General features: G+C 37.8%; 1 protein-coding gene and 1 pseudogene across 1 annotated transcript; both read right to left on the bottom strand.

The window, feature by feature from the left end:
* Nucleotides 1-319: 319 nt before the first annotated feature.
* Nucleotides 320-3,802, bottom strand: LOC122645421 (annotated as a pseudogene).
* A 4,527-nt stretch (nucleotides 3,803-8,329) lies between these two features.
* LOC122645420 (potassium transporter 5-like) lies at nucleotides 8,330-12,276 on the bottom strand. The gene is made up of 9 exons (XM_043838727.1): nucleotides 12,142-12,276; nucleotides 11,746-11,974; nucleotides 11,391-11,639; nucleotides 10,796-10,846; nucleotides 10,263-10,523; nucleotides 10,106-10,158; nucleotides 9,862-9,976; nucleotides 9,487-9,741; nucleotides 8,330-9,351 (listed from the first exon to the last, which is right to left on the bottom strand). Exons 1-9 carry the CDS (start codon nucleotides 12,274-12,276, stop codon nucleotides 8,399-8,401), a joined length of 2,301 nt encoding a protein of 766 aa, XP_043694662.1. The 3' UTR covers nucleotides 8,330-8,398.
* Nucleotides 12,277-13,210: the final 934 nt, after the last annotated feature.

Genomic DNA, 13,210 nt, shown 5'->3' with positions numbered 1-13,210 from the left:
TGAATACTAAAATAACATTTCACTCTGCTTGCAAAAATCTATTAATTGTTCCTTCTCATCCGAATTGAATCCTGTAAAAATTCGGATAATGTAGAAGAATCCATTTTGTAATATGATAAAGACTTCATCATCATTCATTAAACATTGGGATCTCAACATTTTTCAATTTAATTTACAAAAGAAGACATTGCTTATCCAAGTAAATTAATGATCTAATTTGCATCATCTCTTTTAGGCTTAACATTAATTAGACTAATATATATATATATATATATCATCTGCAGTTGAGGGAGTGAAGACCAGATATAGGCAATCTTAATTAAATCTCATATATCATTCCGACCTTGAGAACTCTTGTTGGTGGAATGGACATCATGTCCTGTCCTTGCCTAAAGTTCTTCCTCAAAAAGTTATAGGCATAATTGACAATGATCTTTTTGAAGAAAGAGGAATTCGGTTTTGCAATCACTTCTGGTTTACCCAAGAGATACACCACCCCTTTCTCCATAGCTTTGTCGATGAATTGTGTCTCCTCTTCTTCTGCTCCTCCAAGGATTGGTCCACTGACAACTCCTCGAGCACTGATAATTCGGCCAAAAGAGTTTGTTGATTGAGAATGTTGTTTGAATGGAAGGATGGATGCTGATGGGTATGCAGGGTTGTTTTGTTCCATTATTAATTCCTCATTGTTCATGAAGTTTTCATGACGAACAAATTCTTTCAAGTTTTGGACTAGTTGTTGCTCAAACTCCTTTGGTTTATTGAATACATCATTATAGCCATATCGAACAACACATCGGAACATCTGGGATTCTCGGGGCTTAACCTGACGGAATAGAAAACGCTCCTCCATTGCCACTGTAGGTATTGGGATTTGCTTTATAGAGACAAACACTAGAACTGAATGGATGGATGGTATGTTTGAAATGAAGTGAGGAAATATGGGTGGGATGCCTTGAACAAGCTCAGAATATAGAAATCCGATTCCGGGCACCCTGTTTATTTTTGGGTTCTTGACTACTTCTCTTATAAAATCATTAGAGACCTTGTTTTCCAGCTCGAACATGTATCTCTCTTTGTAAACATAATGCCATACCCACATAATGGAAACAAGAACTGCAGCAAACACAAGTAGAAGCCATCCGCCTTGTACAAACTTAGTTACCGTTGAGGATAGATATATTAACTCTATTGAAGCGAAAATCACGAAGAAGAGGCTGATCCAGAGAATTGATATCTTCCAAATGACAAGCATTATGAGGCTAACCAAAGTTGTTGTGATTAGCATCACAGTAACCACACAAATACCTGCATATATGCATTGCATCAAAGTTACAGACCAATTAATTAATTACCATGTTATACATAATTGTAATTAAGGAGCATTAATTAATTACCATATGCAAAACCGATGGCTATTGTATTCTGGAAGACAGCTATGATAATGACAGTTCCGATCATGAGTGCATAGTTAACCTCAGGGATGTATACCTGGCCTTCATACTTCTTTGAAGTGTGAACCACCTTAACCCTTGGGAAGCATCCAAGAACTTGGGATTGAGCTATGATTGAGAATGATCCAGATATCATAGCTTGGCTTGCAATAACAGCCGCCATAATAGCTATAACAAATTGTGGCCAGTATAATGGACCTGTATGTGTCGTCGTCGATCATTTGAAGGAAAAACAGAAAAACATATCCTTAATTAATTAGCTAGGAAGTTAAAAAACATGAAAGACTTCTCATAGAGTGTATGCATTGATCATGATCTAGGCAATCAATTCCAATGCATCATTTAAAGAATCCGGCCATGACTACTGAACAAATTAAGGTACACTAGCTACTTACCAGGGATAGAGGAATAGAAACTAGTTGAGACCTTTAGTGGGTATTTGGTGAGGTATGCAGTTTGCCCACTATAAGCCAATAGTAATGCAGGATACACAAATCCGCCGAAACTAATCTGCATGCAGAAAAGTAAATAAACAACTGAAATTGATGACATTGCTGTTCTGAAAATTGAATTTTAGCAAGATATTTTGTGATCTAAATTGGGTAGGAGGAGTTTAATTATGAATTGTACATACTTGAATGGCTGGAATATTGAAGTGACCCAAGTCAGCAAACATTGCTTCCGTTCCTGTTTCATATCAGCAGAGATGGTAGTTTCAGTAACATTTTAATTTCATATGAAATAATGATCTGAGGGAATTAAAAGAGGTTTTGAATTAAGTTTTACTCACTACCTGTGATACACAAAACAACCCCTCCAAGAGATATATATCCATTGGTGCCATTTCTTTTGAAATAATCAACGATGTATCCTGGATTGAAAGCACGTAGAACAGTAATATCATACTTGATCAAGTTGTAGAGACCGATGCCAGCAATGAATAGAAACCATAGGCTGATGAGAGGAGCAAATGCAATACCAACTTTGTCGGTTCCGTATCGTTGAAATACAAAGAGAAGGATCAAGATCACTATGGAAATTCCAACGATGGCACCTGCAAAATCATCAACAACGTACAATATTGACAGAATAGTAGTAAGTAATTAATGAATTAGTTATGATCGAAGAATAATAGACCATCCATCGAATATTAATATTCCAGCCAATATATACTGTTTGTTTATGAAGATTATCATTTCCAGATCGTAAAATAGAATTGAATTCAGATTGGACTTTTTGGATCAAGATCTCTAACAATTGACAGTGTCATAATTATAAGCAAGATGATCGAGTGAGTACCTTGACTAAGTGTTGGCACTGCTATCTGAATACCACCCACTGCAGAAAGCACTGAAAAACAAAATACAAAATCCAAAAAAAGTTGAATTTTTACAAGTTATCTTTAATTAGCTTTGACAGCTAAAGATATTAATGTCCCTCCATCTTTTAATTAACTAGTCAATAATGTACAAACCTGAAATTGCTGGAGTGAGAACCCCATCTCCCATCACCATGGAAGTACCAACAATAGCACACATGAACAGCAGGGTACGAATTGCTGGACTTTTCTCCATCGTCTCTTTTACTTTCTGAGCTCTCTTCACATTCCTGGAAGGGACTTCTAGCTATAGTTGGATAGCGATGCATCCTCTTTCTGATAATTTGGAATTAAGCTCACCTTAACGTGACGGCATATCTTGGAATAAATTGCGAATGTTCCCCCTACACGACCCCATATGAAATTAAATGTTTATTAGTTTGAATGCTTCTTCTGCTCTTGCTTGAATATTGCTCCAATGCATGCATGAACAAAAGAATGAATGAAATGAAACAGAATGAATGAATCTTACCATCACCATTGTCATTGGCCCATAAGACAATAAAACAATATTTGATCAAGGTTATAAGTGTGAGGGTGTAAATGATGAGTGACAATACACCAATTAAGTCATTTGTGTCAGTGATGCCGTTTGGGAACACGCTGGAAAATGTATACAGTGGAGATGTGCCAACGTCTCCATACACAATTCCAATGCACTGGAATGCTAAGCTCAATGTTGTTCCCCAACTCGCTTGCTGCTCTCGTCGTCCATCATTTTGCATTACAACGTACAACACCCTTAATTAATGAGAAATCTCGACTTGAAACCAGAAACTAAACAACAAACATGCAGGGAATAAAATATGAATAATAGATTGTGATCGATCGAGACCTTTTGGTTGCTTTTGATCGACTGGCCGGAGACTCTTCCAGCCTCCAAGTGAAGGGAATCTACACGGCTAAACACTTTCTGATTCTTCCCTTGTCCATCCTTCTCTGCTGGAATTCCCTCCTCTGCTTCAGCCATCGGTCCGTAAACACTACTTCTCTCCTGATCTTCTTAGCCTCTCTTCCCTCTTCCCCTTTTATAGGTTTTCAAAAAAATAATCAAAACAAAAAATCTCAAACATGATGAAACACTGACATGTACGTGATTTTTAAGTAATTGGTTACTTTTTTTTTTTTTTTTTTTTTCAATTTGCAAGTGATAGAGTAAACTTATGAACCAATAGCTAGCCCTACACTAGATGGGTGCAATCTAGCTACTAGTAAATGGAAGCATGACTTGAGCAAGAATTAATTATTCTCTGTCCTTCCAACCCATGAGTAGTACTGTGCATTACAAAATAGCTAAGGTTATATAAAATTTTAAGTTCCTTAAACTGTTTAATTTTGACTTTAATTTTGTCATTAATAATTGTTTCATACAATAAAAAAAATTTCTATGATTGAGTATTTTGTATTATTAAAACAAAAAAGGCATATATTTTTTTAATGACTCCTTATGGAAGGCTTACATCATAGCGTATCCCTCTCCATCTTCATACATCTCTCCTCAATAAGTGATAGCATGGAATTTGCCTCTATATTTAAGTTGACATTTTACATGGTACACCGTACGAAATTGTGTTGACTTTCTTTTTGTTTGATTCTGTAATAGAGATAAGATAAGTATAACCAGCAATAGTGAGAACAGAGGAAGATAAAGAAGAGAGAAGAAGGGGGATCAGGCTCTCCTCCAACCATGGCAGGAGCTGGAGGGTCCAACCCAGCAAAAACAGGGGAGGGGTGGGGATATAGTCATTTTGAAAGAAAAATATTTCGAAACAAAACCTTGGTAAACATATCACTAAGTTGACTAATAGATCGAACAAATATGTAGAGATCAATTTCCACATCAATACTTCTCACACAATAATTGAGACAAACACTAAAACTGAATGTATGGATGGTATGTTTGAAATGAAATGGGAATATATTAGTGGGATGCCTTGAACAAGCTAAGAGTATAAAGGTCCCATTCCTAGCTCCCTACTTATATTTGTGTTCATGGCTAATCGCTTATAAAATCACTAGAGGTAGAACATTCTACCTTTTACTCTTGCTAAAGCGAGAAGGGCAAAGAAGCCTTTCACAAGTCATATGATGAGGACTTTTTGGCTAATGAGCTCCTTCAGCATAACTCTCTTTGTATACCTAATTCCTCATTCGCATAATGGTCAAAAGAACTACAACAAATTCTAATTGATGATAATGAAGTAACATGAGACTGAGAGATGAAGAATAGGAGAAGGAGAGAAAAGACAAACAGAGTTAATGTGGTTCAGTCAAGAGTGACCTACGTCCACAACCAAGGAATTCTTCTTATTGCTTCTTCCTTGTATGACAATCTTTATATAAGAATGTTAAAATATTTTTTACAAAATTAGGATCTCTAACTAAGGGAACAACCTTGCTGTTATCCTTTTGATTGATATTCCAATTGCTGTAATTGATATCCTTTCTATAATCATTGAGATGATTGCCTTGATTGATTTCTTTCCCTTCTTTAGGTGATATGGTAATCTCATTGGCTAGCTAGTGGCTAGAGGTGGATGACCTGGATTCTATATCGTTAACACGCCCCCTCAAACTCAAGGGAGGTGGCAACACCTTGAGGTTGACCATAAGTAGGCGAAACCGTTGTGCAGACAAAGCCTTGGTGAAGATGTCAGCAAGTTGGTCCTTGGTAGATATGAATTTTACTGTCAAATGGCCCTTAGAGACTTTATCCCGAACAAAGTGGAAGTCTATTTCAATGTGCTTGGTGCGCGCATGAAATACTGGATTGGTAGTGAGGTAGGTGGCACCAACATTGCCGCACCATAGCACAGGAGCACTGGGAAGATAAATGAGCAATTCTTTTAAGAGGGACGCGAGTTCGGCAGCAGTGTTTGCTAAGGCACGGATTCGGACTCAGTGCTACAGTAGCCTGCTTCCGTGAGCTCCAGGAAACAAGGTTTTGGCCCAAAAAGATGGCAAAACCTCCCTGAGATTTATGATCATCATGGTAGCCGGCCCATTCAGCATCAGAGAAAGCACCCAGAGTAAGGGGTGACCATTTGTCAAAATGGATGCCATGTGATAATGTGCCTTTAAGATAACGAAGGATCTGCTTTACTGCAGCCCAATGATCGATGGTCGGTTTCTGCATGTACTGACAGGTTTTGTTGACAACAAACTGTATTTTAGGACGGGTCAAAGTGGCGTACTGTAAAGCCCCAACTATGCTACGATACAAAGTCGGATCCTCCATGGGGCTGCCGTTGAACTTGGAGGGAACCATGGTTGGAGTTATTGGTGTGGAAACTGGTTTGCAATCAATCATTTGAGTTCTTTCAAGTAAGTCAGTGATATAACGCCCTTGGTGAAGGTATAAACCATTATGTGTTGGTTTGACACTAATACCTAGAAAATAATGTAACTGTCCCATATCAGTGACTGCAAAGGTTCCTTTTATCTTGGTCAAGAACTGATGAAGTAGGGCATCACTACTAGCGGTCAAGATTATGTCATCAATGTAGATGAGAATAAAGATGGTGTCGGCCCCACTATGGTAGGTAAATAGAGATGTATCAGTTTTGGAACCATGAAAGCCATTGTCTAGAAGTAACGAGCTCAGCCTGTCAAACCTCTAATAAAGTAATGTGAGAATGGATGAGCAAATTCCACATTAAACTGACTAATGAAGTAACGTGAGAGTGAGAGATGAAGAATAGGAGAAGGAGAGAAAAGACAAGCAGAGTTAATGTGGTTCAGTCAAGAGTGACCTACGTCCACAACCAAGGAATTCTTCTTATTGCTTCTTCCTTGTATGACAATCCTTATATAAGGATGTTAAAATATTCTTTACAAAATTAAGATCTCTAACTAAGGGAACAACCTTGCTGTTATCCTTTTGATTGATATTCCAGTTGCTGTAATTGATATCCTTTCTATAATCGTTGAGATGATTGCCTTGATTGATTTCTTTGTTGAGGTGATTGCCTTGATTGATTTCTTTCCCTTCTTTAGGTGATATGGTAATCTCATTGGCCAGCTGGTAGCTAGAGGTGGATGACCTGGATTCTATATCGTTAACAGATGGTAGCCGCCTTGTACAATCTTATATACCTCTAGGCCTAGATATATTAGCTTTACTGAACTGAAAATCACGAAGAAGAGGCTGATCCACAGAATGGAATCTTTCAAATCAGTGGTATTGAGGTAATAATCACACATCGGCTGTGGGTACTCCAACTATCAAGTATAAGAGTCACAAGAGGCTACCCCACTTTGAACCAATTGGTTTTAAGATGGAAGCTTAATATGGTATTAGAGCAAGTACGTTGGGCCTCCGTCAATGATGGGCCTTGCTCCACCCACCAAGACAGAACCCTTAAGAGGCCTGCACATAAGGCAAAACCTTTCCATGCCTACACTATTACTCCTTTAAATGGTGCATTCATTTGACCAAAACATAATTTTTGGCGAAGGAATGGTTGGATATAGGGGTGCGTGCAACAAAGTTGTGTGTGTTTTTCAAATCCCAGACCTTGCTTGAGATCACCACGGCTTAGCTTGGCCCAGCCCAACCTGGGCCAGTCCGAGGTCAGGCTGGGATATCTTAGCCATGGCTTGGTCATGTTTTTGTCATTTTAATGTTATTGTTTTAAAAAAAGTAATTTAATGTAAATATTTAAAATTTTAATATATTAAATAAATGAAGGGATAAAGAACGCTAATCGGTCACGTAGAACAACGTGTACCTGAGCCCAAACACAATCGGGTGCAAACTGACCGGTGCACCCTTGGAAAGGCGAAAAGGACTAGGGGTGCACCGGTCATTTTGCGCACGACTGTGTTTGGACGAAGCTACACACCATGCTGCGCAACCAGTTAGCATTCCTTTCCCCATAAATGAATTACAATTTATTAGGACAGCTGTTGGATCAGACTCCCAAGGACATGGTCGATTTCGTACAGTTGCGTCTATCATTTTTACCATAGATAATGGTGAAGTAAATCTATATACTAGGATCTCCATCATGGTTCTAAGTATCGGTATCGTATCGCCCGTATCGAGAGATATGTACTGATTTTGCTAGTCACCAATACTGATACCGTATCGGTAGCATGGTATGGACAAGGGGTAAAATGGTCAGAAAACTCAATTTTTAAAGAAATTCAGGAGTAATTTTGTTCGATCCAGGCCGATACTGTACCGGTTGTGCAGGTTGCTGATACCCGTTCCAATTCCGTGCACTAAAACCATGATCTCCATGGAGGTTGAAGTGTTCAATACTAAAATAACATTTCACCCTGATTACAAAAAACAATTAATTGTTCCTTCTCATCTGAACTAAATCCTTTAAAAAATTTGTTTAATGGAGAAGCATCCATTTTACATTATGATAAAGAACTTCACATGCTGGGCTCTCAGCACAGTTCAACTGTTCAAGTCAATTTACAAAAGAAGAAACTACTTTACTTGGATTAATCCAAGTACGTACATGATCTTATTCCCTCAATTTCTTTTGGGGCTCAACATTAGACACAAATGTATCTTATTTGCAGCTCAGGGAATTGAAAACCATGGGCAATCTCAAATCTCATATATCATTCCGACCTTGAGAACCCTTGTCCGTGGAATGGACATCATATCCTGTCCTTGCCTAAAGTTCCTCTTCAAGAAGTTATAGACATAATTAACAATGATCTTTTTGAAACAAGAGGAATTCGGTTTTGCCATTACTTCTGGTGCACCCAAGAGATACACCACCCCATTCTCCATTGCTTCGTCAATGAATTGTGTTTCATCTTCTTCTGCTCCAAGGGTTTGTCCGGATCGGGTACTGACAATTCGGCTAGAAGAATTGGTTGATTGAGGATCATGATGTTTGAATGGAAGGATGTTCTGTTCTATTAATTCCTCGTTGTGCATAAAATTTTCATGACGAACAAATTCTTTCAATTGTTTGACAAGTTGTTGCTCAAACTCCTCTGGTTTATCAAATGCATCCTTGTAGCCATATCGAAAAACACAACGGAACATCCGGGACTCTCGGGGCTCAACCTGACGGAATAGAAAACGTTCCTCCATTTCTACTGTAGGAATTGGGATTTGCTTTATAGAGACAAACACTAGAACTGAATGGATGGATGGTATGTTTGAAATGAAGTGGGGAAATATGGGTGGGATGCCTTGAACAAGCTCAGAATATAGAAGTCCGATTCCTGGAACTCTGTTTATGTTTGGGTTCGTGGCTATATCTCTCATAAAATCACTGGAGACCTTGTTTTCCAGCTCGAACATGTATCTCTCTTTGTAAACATAATGCCATATCCACATAATGGTCACAAGAACTGCAGCAAACGCCAGTGGAAGCCATCCGCCTTGTATAAACTTAGATATCGTAGAGGATAGATATATTAGCTCTATTGAAGCGAAAAACACGAAGAAGAGGCTGATCCACAGAATGGATATCTTCCATATTACAAGCATTATGAGGCTAACCAAACATGTTGTGATTACCATCACAGTAACCACACAAATGCCTGCATCCATCAAAGTTATAGACCATAATTTTTAATTTTTTTTGCTAAAGATCAGCAAATTAAGAATCAATTAAATATAAAGAGATGTAAAAAAGATTATAGTATGGGGCATGAATTAGTGCTTTAATTAATTACCATATGCATTGCCGATGGCTATTGTATTCTGGAATGCAGCTGTGATAATGATAGTGCCGATCATGAGTGCATAGTTAACCTCAGGGATGTAAACCTGCCCTTCATACTTCTTTGAAGTGTGAATCACCTTAACCCTTGGGAAGCATCCAAGACTTTGGGATTGAGCTATGATTGAGAATGATCCAGATATCATAGCTTGGCTTGCAATAACAGATGCAATAACAGCTATAACAAATTGTGGCCAGTATAATGGACCTGTGTCATTGATCATTTGAAAAAAAAAAAACAAAAAAAACTTTCAGCTTCCTCTGTTTAACCAAAAAAATAAAAATAAAAACATTCCATGCTTGTCAAACAATGATATCTACTAATTACCAGGAATACTGGAATAGAAACTAGTTAAAACATTATTTGGGTATTTGGTGAGGTATGCAGCTTGCCCACTGTAAGCCAATATTAATGCAGGATACACAAATCCGCCGAAACTAATCTGCAAAAATGTAATTAAACCACTGAAGTTGATGATCGATGACATTGTTATGAAAAATTGAATTTTTCGCAAGATATCTGGGACGGGATGTTTAGTTAGGTAGGATCCTGAGTTAAGCACTCTACATACTTGAATGGCTGGAATATTGAAGTGACCCAAGTCAGCAAACATTGCTTCCGTTCCTGTTTCATATCAGCAGAGATGGTGGTTGGAAACACTTAATTAATTTCATGTGAAACAATGAGAGGGGATTAATTAAAAGAGAGGTTTTAGGTTTACTGATCACCTGTGATGCACAAAATAACACCTCCAAGAGATATAAATCCATTGGTGCCATTTCTTCTGAAATAATCAATGATGTATTTTGGATAAAAAGCGCGTAAAACAGCAATATCATACTTGATCAAGTTGTAGACACCGATGCAACCGATGAAAAGAAACCATATGCTGATGAGAGGGGCAAATGAATAACCAACTATGTCGGTTCCGTATCGTTGAAATCCAAAGAGAAGGATCAAGATCGCTATTGAAATTCCAACGACAGCACCTAGAGAATCAACAACATTGATTGACAGATTAGGAACAATGAATTAGTTCTAGCTGAAGAATACATTGATTATAGAAAAGGAATAATGAATTGAATTAGTTTTGAAGAATAGATCTCATTCAATAATATACCAGCTGACTCATACTATGAATTCATAAGGATTAACTTGGGGAGATATTAACTCATGTAGTTTCAACACTGTTTATCATTTTAGATCTGACTTGGATCATCAAGATCTGACAATTAACAGTCATAATAAGCAGGATGAATACCTTGACTAAGTGTTGGCACTGCTAATTGGATTCCACCCACTGCAGAGAGCACTGAAATACAAAAACAAAAGTTGAAATTTTACAAGTATCTACAAAAAATTAGTCAAATTATCTTTGGGAGTCAACATAGAAAAGGTGATCAATGCTCTCTCTCTCTCTCTGGTCAAATGTTTTGTGTGTCAGGGGCGCAGCCTGTGCCCAGACGCATGGGGGTGGGCAAAATGACCACCCTACTCCCCTGAATACCCAGCCAACCATATGTCTCGGCACAAGTTGCGCTGCAGCACAAAGAACATCAGTCCATACATATATATCCAAGTAGGTGAACTAAGAAGTTGTTACCTTACTTTTTACACCTTGTCTTATTCTTGAAAGTTATTTAATATAAGTGTAATAAAAAATGACAAATTCTGAAAATGACATAATGATAAGTTACTTTCAACTTATTTTAAAACCTTGTTTTTTATCCAATGACTAAAATAACTTTTGAGAATAAGACACGGAACAAAAAATAAAGTTATAATCTTAATATATTTGTGAATGTGGTGGAGGATAGTTCACAAAATTCTGCCATCAATATTTGTGAATGACAAACCTGAAATTGCTGGAGTGAGAACCCCATCTCCCATCACCATGGAAGTACCAGCAATAGCACACATGAAGAGCATGACACGAATAGCTGGACTGTTCTCCATCGTTTCTTTAACTTTCTGAGCTCTTTTCGCATTCGTGGAAGGGATTTGTACGCTATAGTTGGATAGCGATGCATCCTCTTTCTGATAATTTGGAATTAAACTCACCTTAACATGCCGACATATCTTGGAATAAACCGCAAAAGTTCCCCCTACAACATATGAAATTTAATTGTTATTATTGAGTTCCTCAACAAATGGACTGAAGGAATGAATGAAATGAAATGAAAGGAAAGGAAATGAAGGTTAATTAATTACCATCACCATTGTCATTGGCCCATAAAACAATAAAACAATATTTAAGCAAGGTTATAAGTGTGATAGTGTAAATGATGAGAGACAAGACACCAAGTAAGTCCTCTGTGTTATTGATGCCGTTTGGGAAGGTGCTTGAATACACATACAATGGAGATGTGCCGACGTCTCCATACACAACTCCAATGCATTGGAATGCTAAGCTCAATGTCGTTCCCCAACTCGCTTTCTGCTCCATCGTCGTGGTCCATCATATGATACAACAAACAAGCTTAATTAATTAATGAGAAATTAAATCCCGACTAGAAACCAGAAATTAACAACAAAGCCAGACAGAGAGAGAGAGAGAGAGAGAGAGAGTGAAATTATTAATAACCAAAGTTAGATTATGAGAGAGACCTTGTGGTCAGTTTTCGACAGATTGGAAACTCTTCCAGCCTCCAAGTGAAGGGAATCTACGCGGCTAAACACTTTCTGATTCTTCTTCCCTTCTCCATCCTCGCTTCTTGGAATTCCCTCCATTGCTTCTGCCATATATCACTCCTTAACACTACTACTTCTCCTTTGTACTCTCCTGATCGATCGATCTTCTTTGCCTCTCTTCCCTCACCCCCTTTTATAGGTTTAAAATAAAAACCTCAAACGTGATGAAACACTGACATGTACTTAATGGTGGTTTAATTAATTGTAAGATGCATGATTTAGCAATGGTTCTGTTGTAGTATATTTTGTATTATTAACAAATAATAAGCTTAGATTTTGTTAATGACTCCTTATGGAAGGGTTACGCATGCCTCTCCACCTCGTGCATCTCTCCTTTAGTTGACAATGTATAAAGTACACAAAAAATTGTGTTGACTTTCTCTTTATTTGCTTCTGCAGCAAATATAAGATAAATATATGTATGGGGAGGGTATTCATACACGGGAGATTTTCCCATCAACTCCATCAAATAAGAGGATTAGGGGCTCTTATGTCATTTTGAATTGGTTTTTATGTCAATCTGACTACATTTAATATAAGTCAAATGCACAGCCGTGCATGAAAACTTTTACCTTAATATATATTACAAGCAATTGGACGCTTGACGCCTAAAGAGTAGACAAGGCGGGGAGGGTAACTCCTCTCCCCAAGATCTGGACTCCCCCTACTACCTTTTTCATTCTTTTACTAAAGCTAACCTACCCATTAGTCCCACCCACTAACATACCCCGTTTAAACCAGTAACCCGTACCCATTCACCCGTCACCCATAACCTCACCACCTATCTGAATCCGCTTGAATACCTTGACTAACGTTGACCAGAACCCCTTGATCCAAAATCCCTGAACTACTCCTGAACAGTTGGAATATTCCTTTGATCCCTCCTATCTTACTTGACCTTCATTAATTTGGAGGGTAAAGATGAAGGTTTTATTATGTTTTTTTTTTGGTAAAAGGTTTTATTATGTTTATGCTATGCGGGTAG

Source organism: Telopea speciosissima, chromosome 11 (genome assembly GCF_018873765.1).
Source record: "Telopea speciosissima isolate NSW1024214 ecotype Mountain lineage chromosome 11, Tspe_v1, whole genome shotgun sequence".
Taxonomy (NCBI): domain Eukaryota; kingdom Viridiplantae; phylum Streptophyta; class Magnoliopsida; order Proteales; family Proteaceae; genus Telopea; species Telopea speciosissima.
Note: the sequence above shows the minus strand (reverse complement) of the source record. Positions and strands in the feature narration are given on the sequence as shown.